Source organism: Diplotaxodon limnothrissa, linkage group LG14 (genome assembly GCF_057381915.1).
Source record: "Diplotaxodon limnothrissa isolate DT_005_m linkage group LG14, D_limnothrissa_male_GT1.1, whole genome shotgun sequence".
NCBI lineage: Eukaryota > Metazoa > Chordata > Actinopteri > Cichliformes > Cichlidae > Diplotaxodon > Diplotaxodon limnothrissa.
The window spans coordinates 38,210,608-38,235,473 of record NC_140609.1 but is presented as its reverse complement, the minus strand read 5'-3'; the positions used below and the strand labels follow the sequence as shown (position 1 = coordinate 38,235,473).

The window sequence follows — 24,866 nt, the reverse complement described above, 5'->3', positions numbered from 1 at the left end:
TTTGGTTTACATTCATTCTGTCAGTCCAACAGTGTCGAGTTCACACACTGAATCTAGCAATTCAGACACACAAATGATCATTTAAGACATGGTTTAAGGTTTTTGTCTGATGCACCTGATGTCTGTACAGCTGAAAATGAAAAAGCACAGCTCATATGTAAGAGTCCATTTCATTTCTTCTGTGTTTACAGTTTATCACAGAGCGTCTCTGATCAACATTCGGTCCTTCATCAGCGAGCAGACACACAAAGGTGACTGATGGATCACTGCAGCTGCAGACGTTCATTATTTTGTTCGTTCACCGTGCCGAATGACCAGAAATGAAAACGTCCTCATCCTCTGGTCTCGTCTTTAACTGTCCTCACTTTGAGGAATTTAATGGCATCATGAGATTACAGTATGGAAACGGACACCCCAGGGCGCGTGTCCACAGTCCATTTGCTTCATCTCTGATGGGAAATGAATGAAGGCTTTTTATTTCCAGCTGTTCGTCTTCCACAGGCGGCCCACCCACAGACCGAGAGGATGACAGATGGAGAATAGAGTGTGCCGTCTACTTTCTGCTCTCTCTGTCATGACTTCCAAACATTTTTAGTTTTCATTTGTTTGTTAAAAGGTGGTGTCACAAATTTCTGTGCACTGCTCGGAGTTTTCCATCAAAATGTGAAGACAAATGCTGTGTTGGCTGCTCACACTGTCAAGTCCCATCAATCCACATCGATTTTGTGGGTGTTAAACTGATGCTAAGTAATAGACTGACTATTATAAGCAACAATAATTAAATAACAAAAGCTTAAGATCAGAGAGTTTGACAGGCCTTCATCACACTCTCAACAAGGACTTTTTCCATCTCTTATCTGTCCTTTCCTGACTTGCACCTTCCTTTTTTAATCTCCCTCCCTCTCACTCCTCTGTGATGGTGGGCAGGTGAGGGGTGCTGGGTGAAGTAGGCATGCTCCGTAAATCAGGCCGGACAGTGACGCTGGAGATGGACCAAACATCGCTGAGCTCTGCAAAACAGAAAAACCCAAACAGTGTTCAGTGAGTTCACGACAACAGTTTATACTGTCACATGGTGTCAGCATGGTGGGAATTAATACAAAGGTGAAACTGGAGGTCAGAGGACTTAAGGAAAGAAGGAAGGACAGCATAAATGACGGGGTACACTACTGAGGTAAGTGCATGATACACAAGCACAAATCCTGCAGATCATTATTTTCCAATTTGTAATTATTGTACAGCAGCGGGTCTCAAACAGCGTGCTGTGACACAAACTCTGGCAAATCACATATTACTGCCATATGCAGCTGCACAATGAGTAATAAATTACTTTTTTCTTATTTCCAGTCCTTTCAGTAGGAAGTCATTTACTGCAGAACATAAAGTCACAAAACAAAATTCTTTCAAAGGGAACCACATCCTGTTTGGGCCGTTTCAGTGTCACACATTAAAAACTCCAGAGTGTGATGAGGGGATGGAGGAGATGTGCTCGTGGAACTTTTTGCGAAGAAAAGAAATTTTGTGTCACATCATGAAGAGTCTTCATCTGACAGTGAAGTCAAAAGAACTGCTGATGTGACAAATGGTAGTGAGGATCTTTTTCAGATATAACTACCACCTAAAAAATGCTAATGCTTCAAATTATCCTTATTGTGACCACCTCGGCAGTCTGCAATGTCAGCGAGGACGGAGAGAGCAGACAACTTCTGTTTCAGACTGACACTGTCAGTGAAAGATCGTTATCATAAGAGCTGGGTGTCCAGATATGACCGAGCCATTGTCAACATTTTTTTAAACTGACAAGTCCACAGTGTGCAAACGTAAAGGCACTAGATCAGGTGTAAACAGAGATCAGAGGCACCGCCCCTCCAAAAAAGACTGTAGTCTAACATCCTGAGGTGTTTGAGGGAGAACAGAACAGAGGCGATGTTTATTCCTCCTCTTCCACCCTTTTCACCAGCTCTGCCTCAGTGAAACTTCAGGCACTTCCTTAGAATAAAAACCAAAATTGAAGGAGTGCTGTTTTAACGTGGCAGCGCTCACAGAGAAGGACTGAATCTGCAGAGTGATCTAAAAACAGCAGCTGCACTGAAACAGTTCGGAGGTAAATGTAAATGGTAAATGGCCTGTATTTATATAGCGCTTTACTAGTCCCTAAGGACCCCAAAGCGCTTTACATATCCAGTCATCCACCCATTCACACACACATTCACACACTGGTGATGGCAAGCTACATTGTAGCCACAGCCACCCTGGGGCGCACTGACAGAGGCGAGGCTGCCGGACACTAGCGCCACCGGGCCCTCTGACCACCACCAGTAGGCAACGGGTGAAGTGTCTTGCCCAAGGATACAACGACCGAGACTGTCCAAGCCGGGGCTCGAACCGGCAACCTTCCGATTACAAGGCGAACTCCCAACTCTTGAGCCACGATCGCCACGACAAGATGATCTTGAACTGTCTTTTTAATTTTAAGGGGCTATGTTCTTGAACTTTTTAAAAACTTTCATAACAGCTAATGATCTTTGTAGTTTCACAGAGTTTCATATGATTTCCATGGATGATGGAAAGCAGTTTTTCAGCAGGAAACATAGAAAGATGCACATTAAAAACAGGGTTCATGACTCATACAAGGTTCTTGGAGGGACGACATGCAGGGCTGACATGCGGGGGGTCATGGGTTGAAGACCAGGGGGAGGGAGACAAGGGCTCCAGGAGGAGGGTCAGAGTGAAGAGCGCTCCAGCGAACACAGATGATCTCGGCGGAGTCTGACACACATGACACATACGACACACAGCAGGAGATCACTGCATGCACAGATGTTTTCATGAAATAGCTACAGTCTTGGTGGCTAGCCTGCTACATAAGAAGCTACAACAGCACTGTGTGGGTGACTATTTCAGCCGTTAAGCACGATCACTGAACAAAGTGAAGGCTGTGAGACTATCACTACTGGCAGAAATCTGAGTGTTTTCCTCACATTTCTGACCGTTCACCAACCAAATATGAGTATGACGTGTAAATCAATGAAATACCAAATTTAATTTTTTTTTAAAAAGGACAACCTAATTTTATGACAACATCACCAAACATTTAATTTCCATGTAGTAAAAACCCCTGAATATGTAACACAGTCTTCAATGAATGCAGACTAGCAGCACCTTTAAAGTCTAAGCTAAACCTCAGCCGGGATGAAAGTGACACAGATGTTTACATCTGTTTTCATCAGTTTGTCTTGTCTAGTTGCAGATTCACCAATCATGCAGAACTTTGACCTTTGAACCTTAACGTTCACTCACAGAGTCACACAATAATGGAAGCATCAGGGGAAATAAAGCGTTCAGTATTTGCCCAAGGACACTTCAACGTATCACAGAAAACAGGTAATATCAGCCATGACGGGGACAAAGCATGACAAAGTTACTGGAACACGTGTGTAATCTGCTGAAAGTTGATGTTTCACATTTATCCAGCACTGTGTACAAGAAAAACGTTGTTATACCTGTCCTGAACTTGCTGTATGGTCCATTCTCGTGAGTCTGCCGGCTGCCGGACCAGAAGGGCAGGCCTCGCTCTCTCCACCTGTCACACACACACCGCAAACAGAGATCAGAGCAGCAGAGCGTAACCTGGTGTGCTGCTGTGTTTACCACTGTGCTTTGAGGCTGCTGCGTGTAGCAGCTTTGATGTGTACACATGTGAGAGGAGGTCTGGGCGAGCCTCAACTGAAGCCCGCCTATACAAAGAGTGAAGGAAGGAGCAGATGATGAAAGGGGCAACGCAGAAAAAAAAGTACAAATAAAACCACAGAGGATTTTCTTTGTGGTGAAGAGCATCGTCTGTGTGACAGGAAAGACTCCAACTCTCTTCATATCCTCAGTCTAAGGGCTGCTAGTTATAGTCACAAATAGCTAACCTGAAAAAGCTGTGCTTGAGTTCAGATCTAAATTAACCCCTCGTGATCTCGCTGTGAACACAATCTCATGACAAATTCAGTTTGAGTTGATAAAACAAATCGTGGCTGAATATTTGAAAGCACAAAAAAGGCAGCTTCTTTAGATAAAAAGGAGCATTTATCATTATTAATGCTGTTCTTAGTAGCTCATTACTTCGTAATGTATGACTAGACAGATAATCAAAGTTAATAAATCTTTAAATGAAACTGACATCTTACATCAAGAGAAAACCCGCCGAGCGTCACATACTGTGAAATGTGTGCAAATATCAATAAATATAATCAATGTGGCTTTATTGTCATTTTTATAATATTTTAAAAATATTATACTTGAAGATAATTATTATTTGAAGAAGAGATTAAAGTAAATAATTAGACGCAGAATATTAAAACATAATTTTAGGATCTCTTGAAGCTGAACGAAAAAATATTCCGATATTATTTTTGTGTGAAGAAACAAAATGTTTGCTTCCACAAAAGTGAGCCACACCGACTCAGCCCAGCACAGCTTATGCACAGGTTATGGTTAGGTTTAGGGTTAGGGTTAGGCATTCATTTTTAATGGTTAGGGTTAGGGAAACCATTAATATGTCAATGAAGGTCCTCACTAAGATAGCTGAACGGGCTCGTGTGTGTGTGTGTGTGTGTGTGTGTTCCTACCAGTGGAATATGAAAATTGCAGTGATGAGGAAGGCTGACACCACATCAGTAAGAATCCACATCAGACTATATTCCTCTGGGGTCTAGAGAGACACAATAAAAGGATTTATTACATTTATTAAACAAAGAGTTCTGAGATTTGTTGGGTCACAGATGGAGGAGACTGAGCATTAATACGATTATTCAGCACAGTGATGGTAAACGGACTGAACACTCTTATTAAAATAATAATTACACTGGAGCTGGAGCAGGAGAGAAGGTTTATGTAATCAAATGCTCACAGGTACAATCTCCAAACACACACGACACCTGCTGCACAAGCTTCAGTGGATAACAACAAATTTTAGACGTTTTTAGTGAATTACTCAGAGCCCTACCTGAAGCTTGCTGACACAAGCCTAAAAACTGTTTTCATCAGACATAATGGGAGGTAATTATCTGAAACTAAGGAGAGGGACCACAGCTCAGACACTTCCCTTCTGCTTCTCTGTCATTAGCACATGGGGATCTGTCTCCTCGGGAGCTGCTGCCAGTCCCCTCACAGGCCTTCACCAAACCGCAGCCTCAGTTCATCCTTACACAATCTGCCATTATCTTCTACAAATGCTTTCATATCTAACAGAGTATGTGGTGCCAGCTTGTGAATAACTCTTTAATGAAGCATGAAATATATTACATGTAAATGCTTGTAACCAATCCTATTACTTTTAACAGTTTCTAAGTTCTAAGAGCCTTCTGGTTTCTTTAACCTCCTAAGACCCGAACTCTTTCACGGCATGCATTTTTAATTTATCTTTTCTATTTGGGCTGATTGGGACCCGATGAATGGAAAAACAAAGAATTATCTTTTTACCTTATTTTGCTCTACAAGGGTCTGACATCCACATATGAGTACATTCATTTTAAATTTTGATAGAACAGTGGTAGTATAATGTCCTCGTAAGTGGATATCAGTAGGGATGGGTACCGTATCCGGTGCCATGATGGCACTGGTTCTGACATGAACGGTAGTAACCAGACCAAAAAGCAGCGCACATTTCGGTGCTTTTTTTCTTGAGATGTCATACACTTTGGATTCTAGCCAATCATTTTACCTTTCCAAGGATAGTAGGCGGGCCTAGGTACATACGTTCTTTTAGGGCAGAGCTACAGATTAAAAATGCCCAAGGCCAAGCGGTCAAAAGTCTGGCTGTACTTCACAGCAAAAGATGCAAACTCAGCAGCCTGCAACAAGTGCTTTAAGCTGATACTGTGATACTGTCAAAGGAGGCAACACCTCAAATCCGATGAAATACCTGGCGACGCATAGCGTTTTTTTAAAAGCCGAGAAATGCACCCGTATTTGATAGCTTGCTGCCAGACCTCACAGCGAGCACATCTACTGCAGGTGGGTTGCCTGTTATCGGACCCAGAGTTAGCAACATCCCCCAAGAACCTGAAGAGGAGAGTCCTGGCCCCTAGCCCTGCCAGTGTAGCAGAAATGATGACGGATGATGATGCAGCAGCAGCCGTTCTTCTCTGCGTGAGTAGCTTAATGTTGTTCGTGTGTAATTTATTTTATTTATTAAATTAATGCATGTAAGGTGAACTAGCAAACACCGTCGTAGTTACATGCGGCCGTCTTCTTGTTTGATGGCAGATACTCCCTTCACCCTGGCCAAAAAGACTAAAATGACCAAAGAAAAAGTGGAAAACAGCTGAACATGAGAGGTTTAGGACAAGTTTTGTGTTTTTTCCATTGTTTAAGCACTGCTTCCAGCCAAGAGTGATACCATATATGCCCTATAGCTGCAGAAAAGGCTAACATTGCTATCTTTTTACAAAAAAAAAACCAAAAAAAAACCAAACAGCTGAACATGAGAGGTTTTTGGACAAAGTTTGTGTTCTCCATTCTTTAAGCACCGGCACCGTTTCAAAACTACCGGTTTGGCACCGGTATCAGATAAAACCTAAACGATACCCATCCCTAGATATCAGGCCCTTGTAGAGCAAAATGTAGTATTTTGGCCTAGACAACCAACATTTGATGTCCACATATGTGGACGCCAGGTCCTAGGAGGTTAATAAAGTCTAATATGACTGTCTCATAAAAGAATTGGAGGTTTGAATCTGCTCACCATCAGGAACAGCGGCTTGTTGATGTTGGACAGGATGTGGATGGAGTTGGTGGTCACGGACTGCGCTCCAGCACACCAGGCCAGTGTGTAGAGCCAAGGCTGGCTGATCACATACAGGTTAGTGCTGATGTTCACTGACTGGTACTTTCTGGGGGGGGGAGAGAGAGAGAGAGAGATGCAGTTTAGCATGCCAAGCCTTCTCTGACAAAGAGACATCGCCTGGATGGGAGCGCATGCTGCTCTGAAACCTGTTAGCATTGATCGGGCTTTTCCAAATGTGCAAGCTGCCAATTCCATCTGCACTAATGCACGCTCATACCAACAAAGACGTGGGCTTCTGAGGGATTAACTTTTCCACACATTTGCAGCCTTAAATTTAATGAAAGACTGTTACTGATGAAAAAGAAAGCTGTTAAGTTTAACTCTGGTATTCATACATTCTACTGCAGTTTTTCCAGTGAGTCAGTGGCCTGTAAAAGACTTGTAAAAGTTTGACCGCATGCTTTATGCTCTGATTAAAACCTATCAGGCAATAACAGTATGACTCATTCCACCCGTCACCGTTGGTGACAAATAACAGTTGAAACGTTTTCATGAAGATGAATCAGTTGTAACAGTGGAAGATTATTTCAGTCGCCTGTGTAAGTTGTGTTGAAAACTGTCTGTATGTGAGTCACTCCACCATCTTTCTTTCCCTCTCTTATTCTCCTCTCAGCTGGACCCGTCTGTACCTCCTCCACTGCTTCCTTCATGCCTCTACTGAACAAATTCCTCTTTATCCACACTTTCCTCTCCTCACTTCGGCGATGAGCATCTCTCACACCTGCCCTTTATCTCCCTCTCACTTCCCTGAGGTTGTTCTACAAGCACCGAGATGGAGTCACTGAGGAAGCTGCGTCCATCTGTATCTGGGTTACATAACTGCACACATGCACAAACACAAGAGACCAATTCAAAATGTCAAGTTTCTCCCAGTTGGTATAAATAGGGTTGTTTTGCCACTAGATGGATGTGATTGCATAATTGAATGTTTGAACTATGTGCAGGCCATTATATCTGTTGTTGTTTTTCTAGTCTGAACTTACAGACTTGTACAAATAACTATGTTTAATTTGTATTTTAGAAATCAGATTTTGCATGAATAGTTTTTCTGCAGTGCATAAAAAGAAGAAACACAGAGCAGAACTTCCATCACCAGGACATCGGGTCAGGCAAAACCTGAAGAAGCAGCTGATTGTGTTGCTGTTTGTTTGTCACAAAGATGACAGCCAATACATTCAAATGAATGCTATTATTTATATCTGCTTGATTATAATTAAACTCACAATTAAAATTGTGTTGGTTAATATTTGTTTTATCTTTAATGTGTTGTTTGAGTAATTTATGCAAGTTAAAATGACAATTCAAATCATTAACAGCCCTGGTATTGGTTAATAATTCATGAGTGTGAGCATGTGGCCTCTCCTGACACGAATACAACCTAAATCTGAAGAAACTCTGAAATAATTACCGCTGCAGTGATTAACAATCTTTAATTAAAACTGCCTAAGACAGACGTTTAATGTATGCCGTTTATCAGCTCTGTACCGGATCTGTTGCTGAGACATGGTGCTGTAGTGCAGGTTCAGTCTGGTGATGTGTCCGTCTGTCAACTCCTGGATAGAAGCCTTTTCTCCAGAGGTCTGCTGCAGGTGTGGGTCCACAGCCTGGACCTGGTCCCTGTCTTCAGATGGCAGCCACAGGACCTACAGCCACACATAACACAGTGAGCAAACAACACCAGGAAAAATTAACAATAGGAAAAATAAATGCACTGATTGTGTTTGCAGAACGGCACTAGACTGAAACCAAAAATATCCCCATTAAACCAATTTAACGTTATCTTTAAATCAAAGTGCAGATACATTAATCCTGATCAGTTACCTGCGAGGAGTTGATGTGGGCCTGTACCACCTGTAGAGTGGTGTTGATGTATGACAGACTGTATGGGTGTCCAAGCGGTGGCCTGCGCAGGTCGAACAGTACGAGTCTACCACTTCGGGCTGCTACCTCCAGGAACTGGACCAGTGAGGGAATAGACTGGTTCTGGGCCTGGGAGCGGTCTGCCGCAGAGAGGGATGACACGGTGCCAAACGGATCCCTCTGCAAGTGAGAAGCAGAGTGATGGTGAGAGGAAAAAAAATCAGGTTGAATTTCACCTGCTCTTAACTTAGAGGGACATTTTCTGTCTTTTTCTTTGGCTTAGTTGTTTATCTGTCAGTCACTGCCAGCAGGAACTCAAACAACATTTGTGAATTCTAAATATCTGTAGGAATGTGTTTCTTCAGTAGTTTCTGTACAGATGATGCATTTCTAAGCCAACAACATGCTGCTGTTGCTCTGTGTTGAGCTGCGTGCGTGCTGGTCATACCGATAAGAACCAATCACCAGCGTTCAACTGCTGCAGCTCGGTCCAAGTGAACATGGAGGCGTCGAGGTGTGTCCTGTTTGGGAAAACCTCCGCGATGTTAGTGGTCCTCTTCAGGGTGGAGTCGTGCATCAGGAAGGGAACACCATCAAAACTACAGACAGAAAGAAATATTCAGTGAGTCACAACACGAGGATTCAAGAAGGAAAAGTAGGACTCCAAGATGAAGGGTAAGTGATACAAGGGAAGAGGAAGTGAAGAGGCAGTAAGGATGACCAGATTCACTGGTCAGCACTGATAATATGACTTCATAACAACAATATGTAGATTTATGATACAAACTGAACCCCAGAATCTGCCCTGCAGACTCTCAGTAAGTTGCACTTATTGAGCTTCAATCCTCTTTCACAAATCTGTTGATGTGGCCGAAGGAATAAAAAAAAAAAAAAAAAAAAAAAAAGAAATCGCTGCACTCCTACCAGAAAGCTCACCTTATGAAAGACATTATATAGTGTAGTTACACAACAGGAGCCCAGTATCATGCACAACATAGAAATACAACTCATTCTTATGAAAGCACCACCAGACTCAACAGCACTGGATTAAGCTAACCCGCTGATGTTGAGCCATGCAGCTGATCCTCCTGTTTTCAGGTTGTAAAATGGCGCTAAACGTTTGGTTGTAGGCTCACGGGAGTGCTCACCGCTAATTGGATTAGCATGGCAGTAATCACCTCAGCAATGAGAGAAGCGTGCTAGCATCTGATCTGTGTAATTCAAGAGACTCGGCTGTAGTTCACTGATCACCTGATCTGATTGATCTGATCATTTTACCATTAAAGAAACGCCCAGAGGTAACAGTCAGTGTCAAAGGATGCACCGATTGCAGTCATGAGTTTTTGTAATCCTGTAATGTGAGGCTGGCTTTAGATGAGCAATCTTTTCGTGCCATCTGCAGTCTGGATTTTAAGTTACATGCCAGGTTCCAAACTTTCACACTTTTGGTGTGAGACACACTTATTCACTGATTCTTCCTATTGTCAGCAAACAAATAACCCACCAAATAAGCCTCTGAGATAAATAAAGCATATGCCAGCATATATGACTGGTGAGAACACATCCTGTCAGAGGTTATAGGTGGATGCTGGGGTGGTGGAGGGGTTGAGGTAGCAGTAGTACTGACATATTAGAGTGAAAGATGGGAAATTTTCAGCTTAACCCTCCTGTTATGTTGCGGGTCAGATTGACCCAGAACAGAAGAGATGTCACATGTCATCTGCATCATTACAGAAAACGAAAAAAATCAAAATTATAAAAGAAAATTGTAAAATAATCAATGCCAGTGTTTCTGACACTTTTGGATGAGTAAATTTGCCCCGGGTCAAATTAACCCAGGAGCATAATCGGTGTTCCTGGAAACCAACATAACAGGAGGGTTAAGAAAGAAAGACTGCTACGCTTGTTATGGGCATACAATACGACGCAGCTCAAGTGGTGCATCTGAACTAGCTTGAACCAGCAGTTATCCTGAGCACCATCAGACCTGCTGGGACATTTTACTTTAAGTAACTCTGTAACACTGAGACTGGTCCTTGTAACCAGGAAGTCAAGTTTATAATGAATTTTGTAGATTAAATTCAAGATCTATCTGTTTTTACAGCAGTGACATTACTGTGTGCAATTCACATGCTCCATAAATAAAAGAGTGAGATAAAAAAAATCAGCAGGATGACACACCTGATGGTGACATCAGTCTCCAGTCCTTCTCCTCCAGCTTCCACTGCCTTCTCAAAAGACATCACAGTGTTCTCCGGAGCGAGCTACAGAAAAACAAGCAACAATTTCAGAAGGGATTGTTGGAATGGAATTCCATGCTATGCTTTATATTAACTAAAATGCCATATAACCATAAAGTGCCGTATTAAGTCGACACGGCCCTGAAAATAAAGGCATTAGACTACGTGTCCTTGGGGGTAGAAAGCTGTAGACTCTTGCTCACGCTTGCCTGGGAGAAAGTAGATAAGAGGGGACCATCTTCTAGTGGAAAGTTACTGAAACACTTGTTTAGACTAGAGAGGGACCAGCAGATTGATTGTTTGATTGTAACTGATTGTTTATTCCGAGATGAAAAACTCAAAGGGGATATTGCACTGTTTTATGATGCATGATACTACTGATTTATAAGAAATACTGTTTGCAGAGAATCATGGCCTTATTTGTCTGATTAGAAAGAACAAAACATACTGCACAGGAAGCCAAGGTCATAACTTAGGCTTAGTCTGGAAGGGGGCCGAAGCTATAAGAATGTGAGAAACAGTCAGACACTTCGAGATTTTGCCGGACACCCTCCTGTGCAAATCTCCCATCCGGACGTTTATGCCTAAAGGGTTGTATGGTATAAAGAGATTGTTGATTGAGCATTAAACACCAAGTGTTGTTCTTCTTTCAGCCCAAAGATCAAAGAATTGGGGTATTTAACAGGATCCAACCATCGCCCTGATCAGACATATTCTAACAGGATTGCACACAGGATGCTGCAGAAGCAAAATCAGTTTCCAAAACGTCAATCTGGATATCAGCCTGTTTTCTTTTCCTCATTACATCATGAGCTTTAGAGTATCTGCTGAGCTACTGGGCACAACTTAATATAAGCTGTTTATATTTATTTCTGATCTACAACAAGCAGCACAACTGTTAGAACTGTCACAGCTGACATTAACTTAGATGGAAACCTACTTCCACGACAGAATTGACCTCCTATGATGTTAATAAGCTCAGACGCATGTTGAATAACAAATATCCACTTTCCCTGCTGCCACCTGCATGAACATTACAGCCAACAGGTGGATTTTCCCGTTTCACAGCTAGCCAAACAACGAGGAAACACTGACTGTTTAGGAGACACAGAGTGAAAGTGGACAGTACATCTTTGTTTTCTTAACATGAAACTCTTTGCTGTAGCCAGGGGGAGCACCAAAGTGACCCTCTTAGACTTGTTAGTTTTAATCTTGTTTTCCACTGAGGTTCACTGGTTTTCTAATATAATGTAAGTCTATGAGCTGCTATGTTACATCTATGCAAGTTTGTGAGAGCAGGGCTTCATGGTGCAAATTAATCTTTGTACACGTGGTGTTTAATGTCCACTTTAACTCCAAGTGGAAATTTTTTTAATGACTTTATTTTAGGGCAAAGTCAAAAAACTGTTTGGCAGTTTATTTTTTAAATGCCCCATAAGTAGGATGGCAAAGGGTCCAATTTGTCCCAGTGGATGGAAATGCAAGGTGTGAAACTGCAGCGTGGATCATTGTTTTCTATTTTTACATAACTGCACTGCGATTCTTGATGTGATGATGTCAGCGTTATGATGCGTACATTACCCAAAGGGAGGCTAATCCACAATCACACAAGTTAAAATATTTTGCAAACTTACTTTAGGAATAAACAAAATCAGATCAGATGATAATGGTTTAATTCAGCCTCACCATTGGAGCTCCTCTGTGCCCAATGAGAGTAGGGGCAGGTCCCAGAGTTCCCGCCTCTTTGATGCAGGGCGAGTACATTCCCAGAGGAACCAAGTAGAGCGAGAACAGCACGGACAGAAAGAGTCCCAGGACGGCCACCTGACGGACTAAATGCCACAAAAATAAATAAACGGTCATGAAACAGGAGCGTACTACTGCATACTACTGTCCAAATATTCTGCACATAAAATACACGCATTCTGCTGTAATTTGTGCAATTCACATGTAAACAAATCCTAATACTAACAAGCATAAAACTTCACAGTTACAGGAGTGCTATGCAGTAGAAACTGGAACTTAATCAGGATAATATGGAGTAAATCTTTCTTGATAGGATCAACATAGTGCTTAACAACAGCAGCCATATGGGCAACACAGGGAAGTCTGGACAGAGAGCAAATACAAAGACCTGAATTGTAGCCTCTTAAATACAGATAATAATAATAAGACTATTCTATGAGTTTTTATAGTAACTTCATGCAAGACTGTGTATAGTTTAAACTTTACAACAGGCAGAATAGCCTTTTTTAATTGTCTTCCCTGATGAATAAAAGATATCTTACCCCACTCATCACCCCACCCTCTGAATCCACCCCGAACACCATGTTACCCCAGAATTCGTCTGTTCGACACAGAAAGCTGACAAATAAAGCACCAGAGGTCAGCAGGACTAAGATTTTAATGAGGGGTAAGTTGCCTCCAACTAGGCTGAAACAAATCACGTCTTCACTAATAAACGAGGCTCTGAGTTTGTTTCATTTAGAGAAACTCTGCAGGCAGCACCGGTTTATTCTGTGCAGGTCAAATTAAAAGGTGAGACCAGAATAAGGACTATTTAGACGGTTGCAGCAAAAACAATAAATCTGTAACTGTGTGAGGACTGCCTGTATTTAATATATCAATTTATTAGTATCAAGAATATCACTTATTATTGAGTCAGGTTAACAAGGGAAAGAAAATATTTAAAAAAAATCTTTGGTTATACATTACTGTGCACAAATCTTGAGTGACCCCACATTTCTTTATAATTTGCTAGGAAGATGGAAATGAGTGCAGCCATACATGTACACAGCAGAGTTTGCACGATTCTAAGAAGCTTCAATATTTGGTATGGCTGCCTTTATAAAGCCCGAGCCCACTCTGGTAGCTTTCTTCTAGTTTGTTTAAGTAGTTTTCAGAGACTTCAGGAGACTTGGCTCAACTGAAGAACAAATGCATCTCTCTGTGTCAAGTCTCTGATGGGTTTTTTTCCCCCATTTCTTCATCTGCTGTTGATAGTTTTTAAGCTTTAAAGACCTACCACCTCTTTTGCCCTCCATTTGTCAAGTGTCCTCAACCATACCGAGCTATGCTACATTTTCAGCTAATGCCTCTTTGCCACACCGTGTTGCCGTGTGCATGTTTTTTGTACATTAAACTAAAAAAAAGGGAACATGTTGTGTTTTTTGTGACCCACCGCTAATAAGAAAGTGCCTAAAAATTCAATTTAAAATGTGATCTTTCTAAGTTGTCAGTTATGTGTTGATACCACACTGGGTCACAGTGTAAGTATTGCATCAAATTAGTAAAATATATAATTAAAATGTTGCACAAAATCCTCACACCAGTGCTGCTACTCCATGTCTTTCATTAGAGCATCAAAAAGCAGAACAAAGGTTTGGTATTTTGCACAGGAACAGGATTAATGCCCCGAGCAAGACAGCGTTGGCAAGCCCTGCTGTGGCCTCTATGTGTATATATATCTATGCACGAGAGCTATGACTACTGCTGAGTCATTTGACCAAGGAAGGAAGGCCAATTTTACACTTCCCTGCTACAGATAAAAGCCAGATTTAAGTGGGACTTTTTGTGGTCATTGTGGCATTAATAGAGAGAGAAATTCTGCCCTTTTGGGAAATGTCAACAGGTGCTCCTTTGTCAGCCTCCCACTAAAGAGTCTCAGCATGACTAAGCACAGACACTCCTACTGCTGCCCCGTCTGTCTCCTCTTTGAACAACCTGCCCAAAACCATCAGAAACCATCAGCTACTGTTACAAACATCATCAAAATAGAGGACAGACATTTTGCTTTTCTTTCACAGGAATCCTTACCAATGTTTAAACCAATCCTAAATTAAATAAAGTCATAGATTTAATCGAGTATAATAAACGCACATAGCTTCAAAGTCTGGATTATTTTCTAATGACCAACAGGAGGCAATGACTATGGGACATCCAGTTTCCTGATAAGTTGTTGGGCTTAATCGCTAGTTGGAAATTATTACGTATGGCACATGGCTCATTTTACAGGTTTTAATAGCTTTAATAGTTCTCCCAGTATCCAGTTTAACTTTGTCCAGATGTTTATCTCAAAACATTAAAGAGGACTAAGCCATATTACACAATCTGCTTCTGCTAGCACAGACCCCTGACACGAGTCTGCATCCTTCTGCCCGCTAAATCACCATAGCAACAAGAGAAAGTACCAACAGAGAGAAGAGAGAGAGAAGAGACACGGAGGTCAAAGCCATTCAGCAGAGAGGAAAGGACATGACACAAGACAGAAAGCAACCTGAAGACAGGTTAAAAGAAACAGATGGCAGCTAAAGGGGCAGAGCTGGCAGGGCACGAGATCAGAATGACCTCGAGACCAATAAAAACAGACTCAGTTTGTAGGAAAATTACTCAAATGAAAACCCTTTTGTGCCTAACGGTGGCTGGAGGGAGATCTACAGGTTGATAAGCTTTGACAGAAAAGGAAGGATTTGCTCAGGAGTACAACTTTTGCAGCCAAAAAGCCAATAAAGAAATTCCCTAAGATCCTTCAGCCTTTTTTCTCTTTCAGTTACTGTACTGATAGGCTGCATATACCTATTTCTATTCTTCTCTCTTTCCCAACTATCTGATACTCTGGCTTTTAAAAGAGAACAAGTTCTAAACTGAGACAAAAATGTGCTTTTTGTTCCCTTTATTATAATAAAACATAAAAACATAGTTTTTTTTAAAGGGTGTAGTTCTGGTGTAGCATTATCAAATATTTAACTACTTTTCATGTGATTTTGATTCACGAGTTCTTCCATGTAGATCTACATACGAGATATGATTAAAAACCTATAAAATCAAGCATATACAGTGGGGCAAAAAAGTATTTAGTCAGCCACCGATTGTGCAAGTTCCCCCACTTAAAATGATGACAGAGGTCAGTAATTTGCACCAGAGGTACACTTCAACTGTGAGAGACAGAATGTGAAAAAAAAATCCATGAATCCACATGGTAGGATTTGTAAAGAATTTATTCGTAAATCAGGGTGGAAAATAAGTATTTGGTCAATAACAAAAATACAACTCAATACTTTGTAACATAACCTTTGTTGGCAATAACAGAGGTCAAACGTTTACTATAGGTCTTTACCAGGTTTGCACACACAGTAGCTGGTGTTTTGGCCCATTCCTCCATGCAGATCTTCTCGAGAGCAGTGATGTTTTGGGGCTGTCGCCGAGCAACACGGACTTTCAACAAAAAGTTCTACTTTGGTTTCATCTGACCAGATGACAAAGTAGAACTTTTTGGTATAAACTCAACTCGTCGTGTTTGGAGGAAGAAGAATACTGAGTTGCATCCCAAGAACACCATACCTACTGTGAAGCATGGGGGTGGAAACATCATGCTATGGGGCTGTTTTTCTGCCAAGGGGACAGGACGACTGATCCGTGTTAAGGACAGAATGAATGGGGCCATGTATCGTGAGATTTTGAGCCAAAACCTCCTTCCATCAGTGAGAACTTTGAAGATGAAACGAGGCTGGGTCTTCCAACATGACAATGATCCAAAACACACCGCCCGGGCAACAAAGGAGTGGCTCCGTAAGAAGCATTTGAAAGTCCTGGAGTGGCCTAGCCAGTCTCCAGACCTCAACCCCATAGAAAATCTGTGGCGGGAGTTGAAAGTCTGTGTTGCTCGGCGACAGCCCCAAAACATCACTGCTCTCGAGAAGATCTGCATGGAGGAATGGGCCAAAATACCAGCTACTGTGTGTGCAAACCTGGTAAAGACCTATAGTAAACGTTTGACCTCTGTTATTGCCAACAAAGGTTATGTTACAAAGTATTGAGTTGTATTTTTGTTATTGACCGAATACTTATTTTCCACCCTGATTTACGAATAAATTCTTTACAAATCCTACCATGTGGATTCTGTCTCTCACAGTTGAAGTGTACCTCTGGTGCAAATTACTGACCTCTGTCATCATTTTAGGTGGGGGAACTTGCACAATCGGTGGCTGACTAACTACTTTTTTGCCCCACTGTAAAAACTGAATCAGATGCTTAAGAAAGGTTCAGTGTTGCAAATGCACAATCACCCACAGTATGAAAGACATGCACAAAGACATCACCCAGGTTCTGTTTTAAAGCATCGACCTGAGTGTTTGCACTGTCCTCATGTTGGTGTTTAAAAATCAGATATGACGAGGGAATGTTGTGTCTTTCAGTTGTGGGTAACAGACATGGTGTCCATAATACAAATGGAAAAGTTCAGCAAAGACTCAAAAGATTCTCTTCTGAGTGTCTGGAAACCCTTCTTGGAACACTTTGCGAGGGCCAGATTGGACTAAACTGGACCCAGATTTGTAAACTCTCATCAACTCCAGCTTTTGGTGCTCTATCCTGTGGTGTTCTGTGAAGTGCATGTTTGCTTGAATTAATTGTTTTTTCTGGAACACATCTGAGACGGTCTGTTTTTGTTTGTTTTGGGATTTGTGTTGGTTTATATTTTGAAAATGTGAAATAAAATAATAACAAAAAAAAATCAAATATGATAAACTTCAGCAGATCAGACTGAGAAACTGAAGACACTGCAAGCTCCAGGAATGAGTCATTAGTCAGTAACTCAAGTGATGAATGAATAAATTACTAAATTAACTTCATGCTTTATTCAGTTTGACCTGAAACTTTGTAAAGTAACGAACACCCGAAGTCTTTTCACAACCAGAGGAGTCGCCCCCTGCTGGCCATTAAAAGATGGCAGATTTGAGACATTTCCATTTTGTCTTCACCCTAAGACGGTTGAACCCATGTTTTACACCGTCTATGCCCCACCCAACTTTCAGTGTTATTTTTAAAGTGCAAAACATGCCTTACCTTTCTTGTTCATGCGAAAGAAATGTAATGCTATTGGCCAGGAAAGAATCGCCATCAATGACACTGCAGCCACATGTAGGTAAGGTGCTGTGACCTAAATATAAAAAGAAAGCGACAGCACGTAATAAACATAACTGTACAAATCTCTCTGCTAATATTTATGACTACAATAATAACTGTACAATGTTTAATAAACTGTGGTTAATTATTTGAAAAAAACAAAACCAAACAACGAATCACTCCTTGCTGTGATTGGCTGGTGTGGCTCACCTGCAGAGAGAGGAGGAGAGTCTTCCATTCTTTGCTCCAGAGGTCAGAGAGGATGGCGGTGGCTGTGACGGAGAACGCCAGCGTCACCACAATACCAGACTGACAAAGAGAGGAAGACGAGAAAATACAACGTATGTGAGTGCACACCAACGGAGACCTGAAAAACCAACACTTCATGCTCTTTTACATTTCTGTATTTATACCTTGTGGCTCCAGTGAAGGTACAACCTCTGGCCCTCAGAAAGCAAACACACCGCCAGCACCTAAACAACAGGTGCAGAACAGGCTTAGAGTGTCAGACATTAATATTCTTAATATCCACTATCTATTAATATTAGCGTTTTATAAAGCTGATTAAAGCAACCATCTGTTAAACCTTTAACTTCAAGAACTTTAAAAAAAAATAAAAATAAAAATTTATTTTGTCCTGATTTTTTTCTTATTATTACATTTCTTTCATGTGTCCAATAAAAACAGTCAAATCTCTACGGATTTGATCAAAGCCAATCTTCAAAGCAGAAAGTCAACTGTTAATACAGATTTTTCTTTCACATGTTTTATATAAAAGTCTTACATAAGTTTGTCACTCTAGAGAAGAAGACAAGCTCCTAAATGTCAAACGACCTGCTGATGGAGCCCGAGGCACAGTGCACACTTGTGTCTAATAAAACGCTTTGAAGAACTCCAGTTAAAGTGAAAAAAACAAACAAGTAATCTGTGATGTTTCAATGCTTTGCTGTTATTGCATAACTGCAGGAGGGCACAGGTTGGTAACAGGAGAGCAAACAAACAGTCAAGTAGGTCCCAATAAGGTGTTGCTGAAAACTTGCTGAACTTTAATAAGAACATTGTTGTAGCTGTAATACAAAGGCTTTCTTGGCAGCTCCAGGGAATTAAAGTGGCAACCACTATTTTCTTTCTTTCTTTTTTAAATTGGTTTTCTATTACATTTCCAGGTTCCAGACGGGTTGAAATCTGAAATCGGTGTTCATACCAATAGCAGAGCGATGTATGTGAAGAGAGCCGCAGCAACAATCAGCAGGACCAGAGACCAGGGGAACCAGAACCCAAGATTCCCAAAGTTAAACCTGAAGATACAAAAGGACAGAAACAAAACTGTAGCAGCAGCTTCATGTCTGTTTAAAGTGTGCTTCATGGTGTGTTTGGTCAGTTTAATCCACACCAACTCTGAACAAAACATCAAACAGTCATCAACTGTGGACATTTATACCTGTGGACAAAAACTGCAACATTTCCTGGAGACAGTTGTCATGAATCTGTAAGTGATGTGTTTTATGCATATTTTGTGTGGAGCACATGTTTAACCAGATAAAGCTGGAACAGAAAAGCTCTTTAAAAGCAGCAACAGTTGTATTTTTTACTTAAACAATGTTTTCTTTGAGTCCTAACCAGCTAGGTTTTGTTACAAAAAAAATAACCAGTTAATGTAGTATTGTGTTGCATTTTTCAATACAAGTTCAAAGTGTGAAAATCAGTGACGATTGAATGAACTCCCAAGATGTGTGTCTTGCTCATGAATCAGTGCATATGAGTGTACTTAGACTTATGAACAAATGTTGTGGGAGATTCAAATGCTTTATGACAGTTACAGCTGCTCAAGTTGTCTTTTTCTGACTCTGAAAAACGTTTCACTGACGATTGATTTTCAACTTTATTTCCTCCAAACAGCTCTACTCTTATGGCTACATCCCAACTCCATCACATAAAACAATGGATGCACTAAAAATTACAACAAACACTTAATGAGCGGTTGTGAAACTGAAGCGTACAATGCAACCCAGAAATGGAGACGTCTTCAAAGTAAAAGTTGCATCTTTTGTGACATTTTTCTTTCAGCAATAAGGGACAACTTTTACTTTGAAGGCAAACATTCTCAGTTACTAGTTTGCATTTTCTCTACTGCTTGAGTGTTTGCAGACATGTCATCTGTGTTTTTAATGCAAACTATGGGCAAAAGTGACAATCTTCTAGCGACCAAAGACATTGCAAAGGTTTTTGGTCCAGAACCTTGTTTGGGACTGATTTCACCCAGCAACAGCCAGCAACCTTCAGCAACCATTTGCCAATCAGTTGGAAAATAGAGAGTAAAGGTTTCCTCTCCAGACATATGTGCCAGAGGCAAAACATTAATGTGTGAGCACTTGTCAGTGTTTGTCAGTGTGCTCAGTACGAACCAGTCAAAGTCAATGTAGTCGTTCTGGGCTTCACTCCAGAAATAGAGGAACACAAAACTCAGGAAAAAGGTGAGGATCAGGAGACCAAAGCTGCCACACTCCACCTGTAAAACACACAGAAGTTCAATCAAACATCCCATTTCTACTCCACAAAAGAAAAAAATCAAATATATTTGTATCATACTCCGCTAGCTCCTGGTGAAGATGTTAAACAGTTTAAAGGCGAACTTGTTTTCTCGGGGTAAAAAAGGTTTACATTCATATTTGGAGCACAAACTCCCTGATGCTGAGGACGTATTTTATTACCAGGTGCAAATAGAACCACTAAATATTAAAACCAGCTGACAGAGCGTATGCACATACTGATATTTTTTCATAGAAAAAGCAGTCAGAGTCAGCAGGCCAGACTGAGGAGAACCGGCTGGGTAATCAATACTCTTTGCACAATCAGCAAACTAACCAACAATCTGCTTGTTGCAGACGGTGTGTGTGTGTGTGTGTGTGTGTGTGTGTGTGTGTGTGTGTGTACCTTGCTGCAGCAGCACTCTCCCGGCTGTGCCCGGGCTCTTTGGTATCGTCTCCATTGGCAGCCGTAGAGGCCAGCCAGGCAGGAGACAAATGGCTGGTGTTCATACCTGATACAGATACAAAAACACTCAGGATGACACTTTCCTAAATACAGCATTCAACATATTAAATACATGTTATGAATGAACTGTAGTCCTACAATTTTATTACAAATAGGCTTTGAGCAACACACTTTACTGTCATTTCTGAGAAGTGTTAAACTGGACATTTATGTTTTTTCTGTCATGTACTATTACAGGGGTGAATCTTCATATAGAACATGGACAAAGCCTATGGGCAGGTAACCTCTGCTATCCAAAGGAACAGGCTTCAGACTGGTCTCTTTGGCCCCCCACCCCAAATCTTGGCCTTCCACCCACCTACTGTTCAAACCTGTGTTTGCCGGAAGGGACAGAAGAGAGTCAGGAAGGACAAGACAGGAGCTAAAAGGGCTCGTCTTTGAAGCATCGAGGCCCAGAAGGTTTGTTTTCAAATGTTTAAAAAAAAAGGGATCATGCACAGTAAGGGTCAATGTATAAATGTGCCAGATTTAGCTTTACATCTGCAGCCCCTGACAAGTCGATGGCCCTTACAGCATAAAGAGTAAAAGAAAACTAAAAACACAAGAGCATCGACTCAAAAAAGAAAAACCAGAAAAGAAAAGCACATAAACGTGAGGATGTACACAGTATTTCAAATCGTGACAGCATGTTTAATGATCCTGTGACCACTGTGTTATACTGTGTCCAACTGATATGATGAAAAAGCATTAGTTTAATCTAGGATTCATACAAAGGTACTCCAACATGAAAATACTGAGCTGGAAATGAGCAAAGAATAGTGCAGGGTGTGAAATAATCTAATCAAAATAATGTTGAGTGAAAACCCAGATTCACTAACATCTAAAATTAATAAATCTTTGCATGACAATGTGCTGGTTGCTCGAGATTTTACTGAAATCAACGAACTGCCAGCAACAAACATTTCCTACAGTAAACACACAGGAAAATAGCACAGTTTAGATGATGCATTCAGGTTATCTCGGTACATAAATAAGCTGTGTGACTCATCCTGTACAGATGGTCATACTTTAGATCGAACAGTCCTCCATGAAAACAGTGTAAAGCTCATCGTGTACAGACAGGATGTTTGAAAAGTTATTTTCTGATACTTTAAAACAAATTAAGTTCAGCCCCGAGGAACCAATGACAATTAAAATGGTCTAAATTCTAGATTTGAAATCAGGGTGTATTTTGTTTTATTGAATGCCTCTTTGTACCAGTGTGTAAAAATAATTCAGGACACTCCATTCAAGCTACTTTAGGCTAACCCTGTCTGCTGTTTACATTTTCTGGATGTGTTTTATTTTTAACTTTGCAGGCTCTGTTAAACCCTCATAAAAAGTGCAGCTGTAACAAAATCTGCTGCTGAGGTTGCCTTGCCTCTCTTTCTTCATCTCTAAACTGCTCAGCTTTAGCTGTCTCTCTGATGTACTCTAATGTTATCCTGGTCACTCCCAATGAAAATCTTAACATATTCAGCCTCTCCAGGGCTTGCAAAATCGCTAGCCCCGGGACGTCGGGCTGGTGATTTTGCGAGCCCTGCTCTCCACTTCCTGTCTTTTTGTCAGTCCCAAACATCATAGCAAGTCTCACTACCATCTTGTAAACCTTCCCATTCACACTTGCTGATATTCCTGTGTCAAAAATTGCCTCTAACATGTGTCCCCACCATGTCTCCACCCTGCCTGTTCGCCTTACTTGTTTACTGTCAGTTGCTCTGCATGGTTGACCCAAGCTATTTAAACTCATCTTCCTTCACCATCTCTGCTCCTCGCATCTTCACTTTTCCATCTGTCTCCTTCTCATTTAAACATCTTCTGCCCAGCGTCTCTCCTGTGCACACCTCCACCTCTCCAGGCTCTCTTCCACCTGATCTCTGCAAACATCATATTTCAGAGACCTGACCTCATCAGTCAGCCTGTCCTGTCACCACTGTCCTCATACATGTCCTGCATCACCATCACACACTTCTCTGCCCTAACTTTTTCCATGACTTCCTCATGAAGTACCACAGTTCACCTCTTGGCTTCCATTATATGCTTTCTCTAAATCCACCGGACCTTGGTAAATAATGATTAGAAGCTATATTAACTTACAATGTTTCCTTCAAGATCAAGGAAAAATGACTAAGAAAAAAAAGAGGTTAGAGGCCATTTTTTGGACTATTCAACTACAGTCTGTATGTACCACAGTGAGTGTAATGGTGATGGTATTTTGTACCTTTGCAGCAGCTGCCGCCGCACCACCTTTAGCTTCCCCAGCTTCAGTCTGGTCACGGGCATACAGTCAGCCCCAGCCCAGCATCACAGGGAGAGACAGAAAAGGAGAGAAGACATGTAGGACAGCGAGAGGGGAAAAGCTGGATTTTTGGCCACCAAACTCTTTACCTAAGGGGGAGAAAAGAAATCTCAATTTAAAATGTATTCACAGGAAGAGTAGACTCAGCAAGACAGCATGTGAGTGTCCTGGTTTCATTACTGTGGCCTGCTTAAAGTAACCCAGAAGATGCAGATCAGCTCACAGAAATACACACTGACCTGTATTTGATCTACAGCTCAAACATGTGATTTATGATAATCAAATGTCCTACATGCTCAGCTAATCTATCACGCCACATCTGGAGCAGAACGACTGAACTACACCCACAGAAGAAGAACAAGTCTCTCTCTCTCCATCTACCCCTAAAGACAGAGTAATGGCAGCAATTTTTCAGGGGGATTGGAGTAGCATCGCTGTAAAGCTGCACCTCGTTCACAGTCACGAGCTGTGAGTAGCAACTGAAAAGAATGAAGTGACAGTTTCCTCAGCCTTAACATATAAACACAAGAATGGACTCACTTCACACTGCAAGCTGTTATTTCACATGACATTACTTCAAGTTTCTGGAAGTCGCTTCCTGCATCACTTCTGTGTGGACAGCCCTCCACAGATAGCTGAGGAGTTTGGAGCAGAGACATTGCTCCTTCATCTCAAATAGAGCCAGGTGAGGTGGTTCATATGTCTTATAAGGGTGATTCTTGACACCTGCCTTTGGAGGTTTTCTGGGCACCCAAAAAGTTGCAGGAAACCCGATGTAAACCTCGTTCAATAGATTAAATATGGCATTGAAGTGCAGCTGGGATTTCCCAGAAGAAAATGTTTTGTGGTGAAGGACATCTAGAAAATCCCATTTCACCTGGTGATACTGCAGCCCTAATGTGGACATAATTGATGGATTTATTTAAAAATTAGATTTGTTCCTGGATCTGATAAGACAGCTTCTTCCACAAGAATGAAAACAGTAGCTCAAGAAATTTACAACCAGGTTTGAAATTCCTGATGTGCAATTCATTTCAGCCAAAACTATTCTGCTCTATACCACACAGTAATGTGCAGTAAGCACTGAGCACCCTTCATTTCTTTACATTTTGCTTGCAAAATGGAAATAGGTGAAATAAGATGACAGTACTTTATTAAAACGTGCTAACATAAGCAATATATTTTATACTACATACATCCCCATCTTAAAATGTGCACAGTTCAGTGTGTTGTTTGTCATTTCCATTTTAATTTTTGTGACTGAAGTCTGTTACTAGACGACCAGCAAACTTATCGCACAGCTCCCATGGCAACTGTGACATCAGATATTATTACTGCAGTGAAGAGGATGATGGAAGGTGGGGCAAACAAGAAAGGACCAGATGGAGTGATAAAGGGGAGAGTGAGGAAATGACAGGGTGAAAGTGTGAGAGGGAAACCACGATTAGGCGTCATCAAAGCTGTTATGTACAGAACATAAAAGCACACAGAGTCCTCTGTCCCACACTCAGTGAATTGTGCAGTTCACAGTGAGCACATAGTACATTCAGAGAGACGCGGAATATAAAAACAGGAAATGTAAATATCTGGCGAGGGAGTCAGCACCCACATGCTGTCATTCAAGCAAAACCTGAGATACTGAATGTGTTGTGCTGGAATTGCCCACCCCTGGCCTAGAACAACTAAATGGTTTTGG

General features: G+C 41.3%; 1 protein-coding gene across 1 annotated transcript; it reads right to left on the bottom strand.

Annotated features, from left to right (window-relative positions):
- Positions 1 to 903: 903 nt before the first annotated feature.
- LOC146619403 (glycerophosphodiester phosphodiesterase 2-like) lies at positions 904 to 23,154 on the bottom strand. Its single transcript, XM_085370941.1, has 16 exons — positions 23,093 to 23,154; positions 20,773 to 20,878; positions 20,244 to 20,347; positions 19,043 to 19,136; positions 18,252 to 18,311; positions 18,049 to 18,147; positions 17,779 to 17,872; positions 12,622 to 12,767; positions 10,877 to 10,959; positions 9,144 to 9,294; positions 8,657 to 8,875; positions 8,321 to 8,478; positions 6,734 to 6,881; positions 4,617 to 4,699; positions 3,504 to 3,583; positions 904 to 1,010 (listed from the first exon to the last, which is right to left on the bottom strand). The coding sequence occupies exons 1-16, from the start codon at positions 23,152 to 23,154 to the stop codon at positions 904 to 906; spliced, it is 1,794 nt and encodes a 597-aa protein (XP_085227067.1).
- Between the last annotated feature and the right edge of the window lie 1,712 nt (positions 23,155 to 24,866).

Excerpts from the sequence above, each read along its gene's own strand:
- LOC146619403 (XM_085370941.1), bottom strand. The coding sequence starts at position 23,154 with ATGCCCGTGACCAGACTGAAGCTGGGGAAGCTAAAGGTGGTGCGGCGG. Across the intron at positions 20,879-23,092 it reads CGGCGGCAGCTGCTGCAAAG|GTATGAACACCAGCCATTTG; the intron begins GTACAAAATACC and ends TATCTGTATCAG. Across the intron at positions 18,148-18,251 it reads ACCTTCACTGGAGCCACAAG|TCTGGTATTGTGGTGACGCT; the intron begins GTATAAATACAG and ends TCTCTTTGTCAG.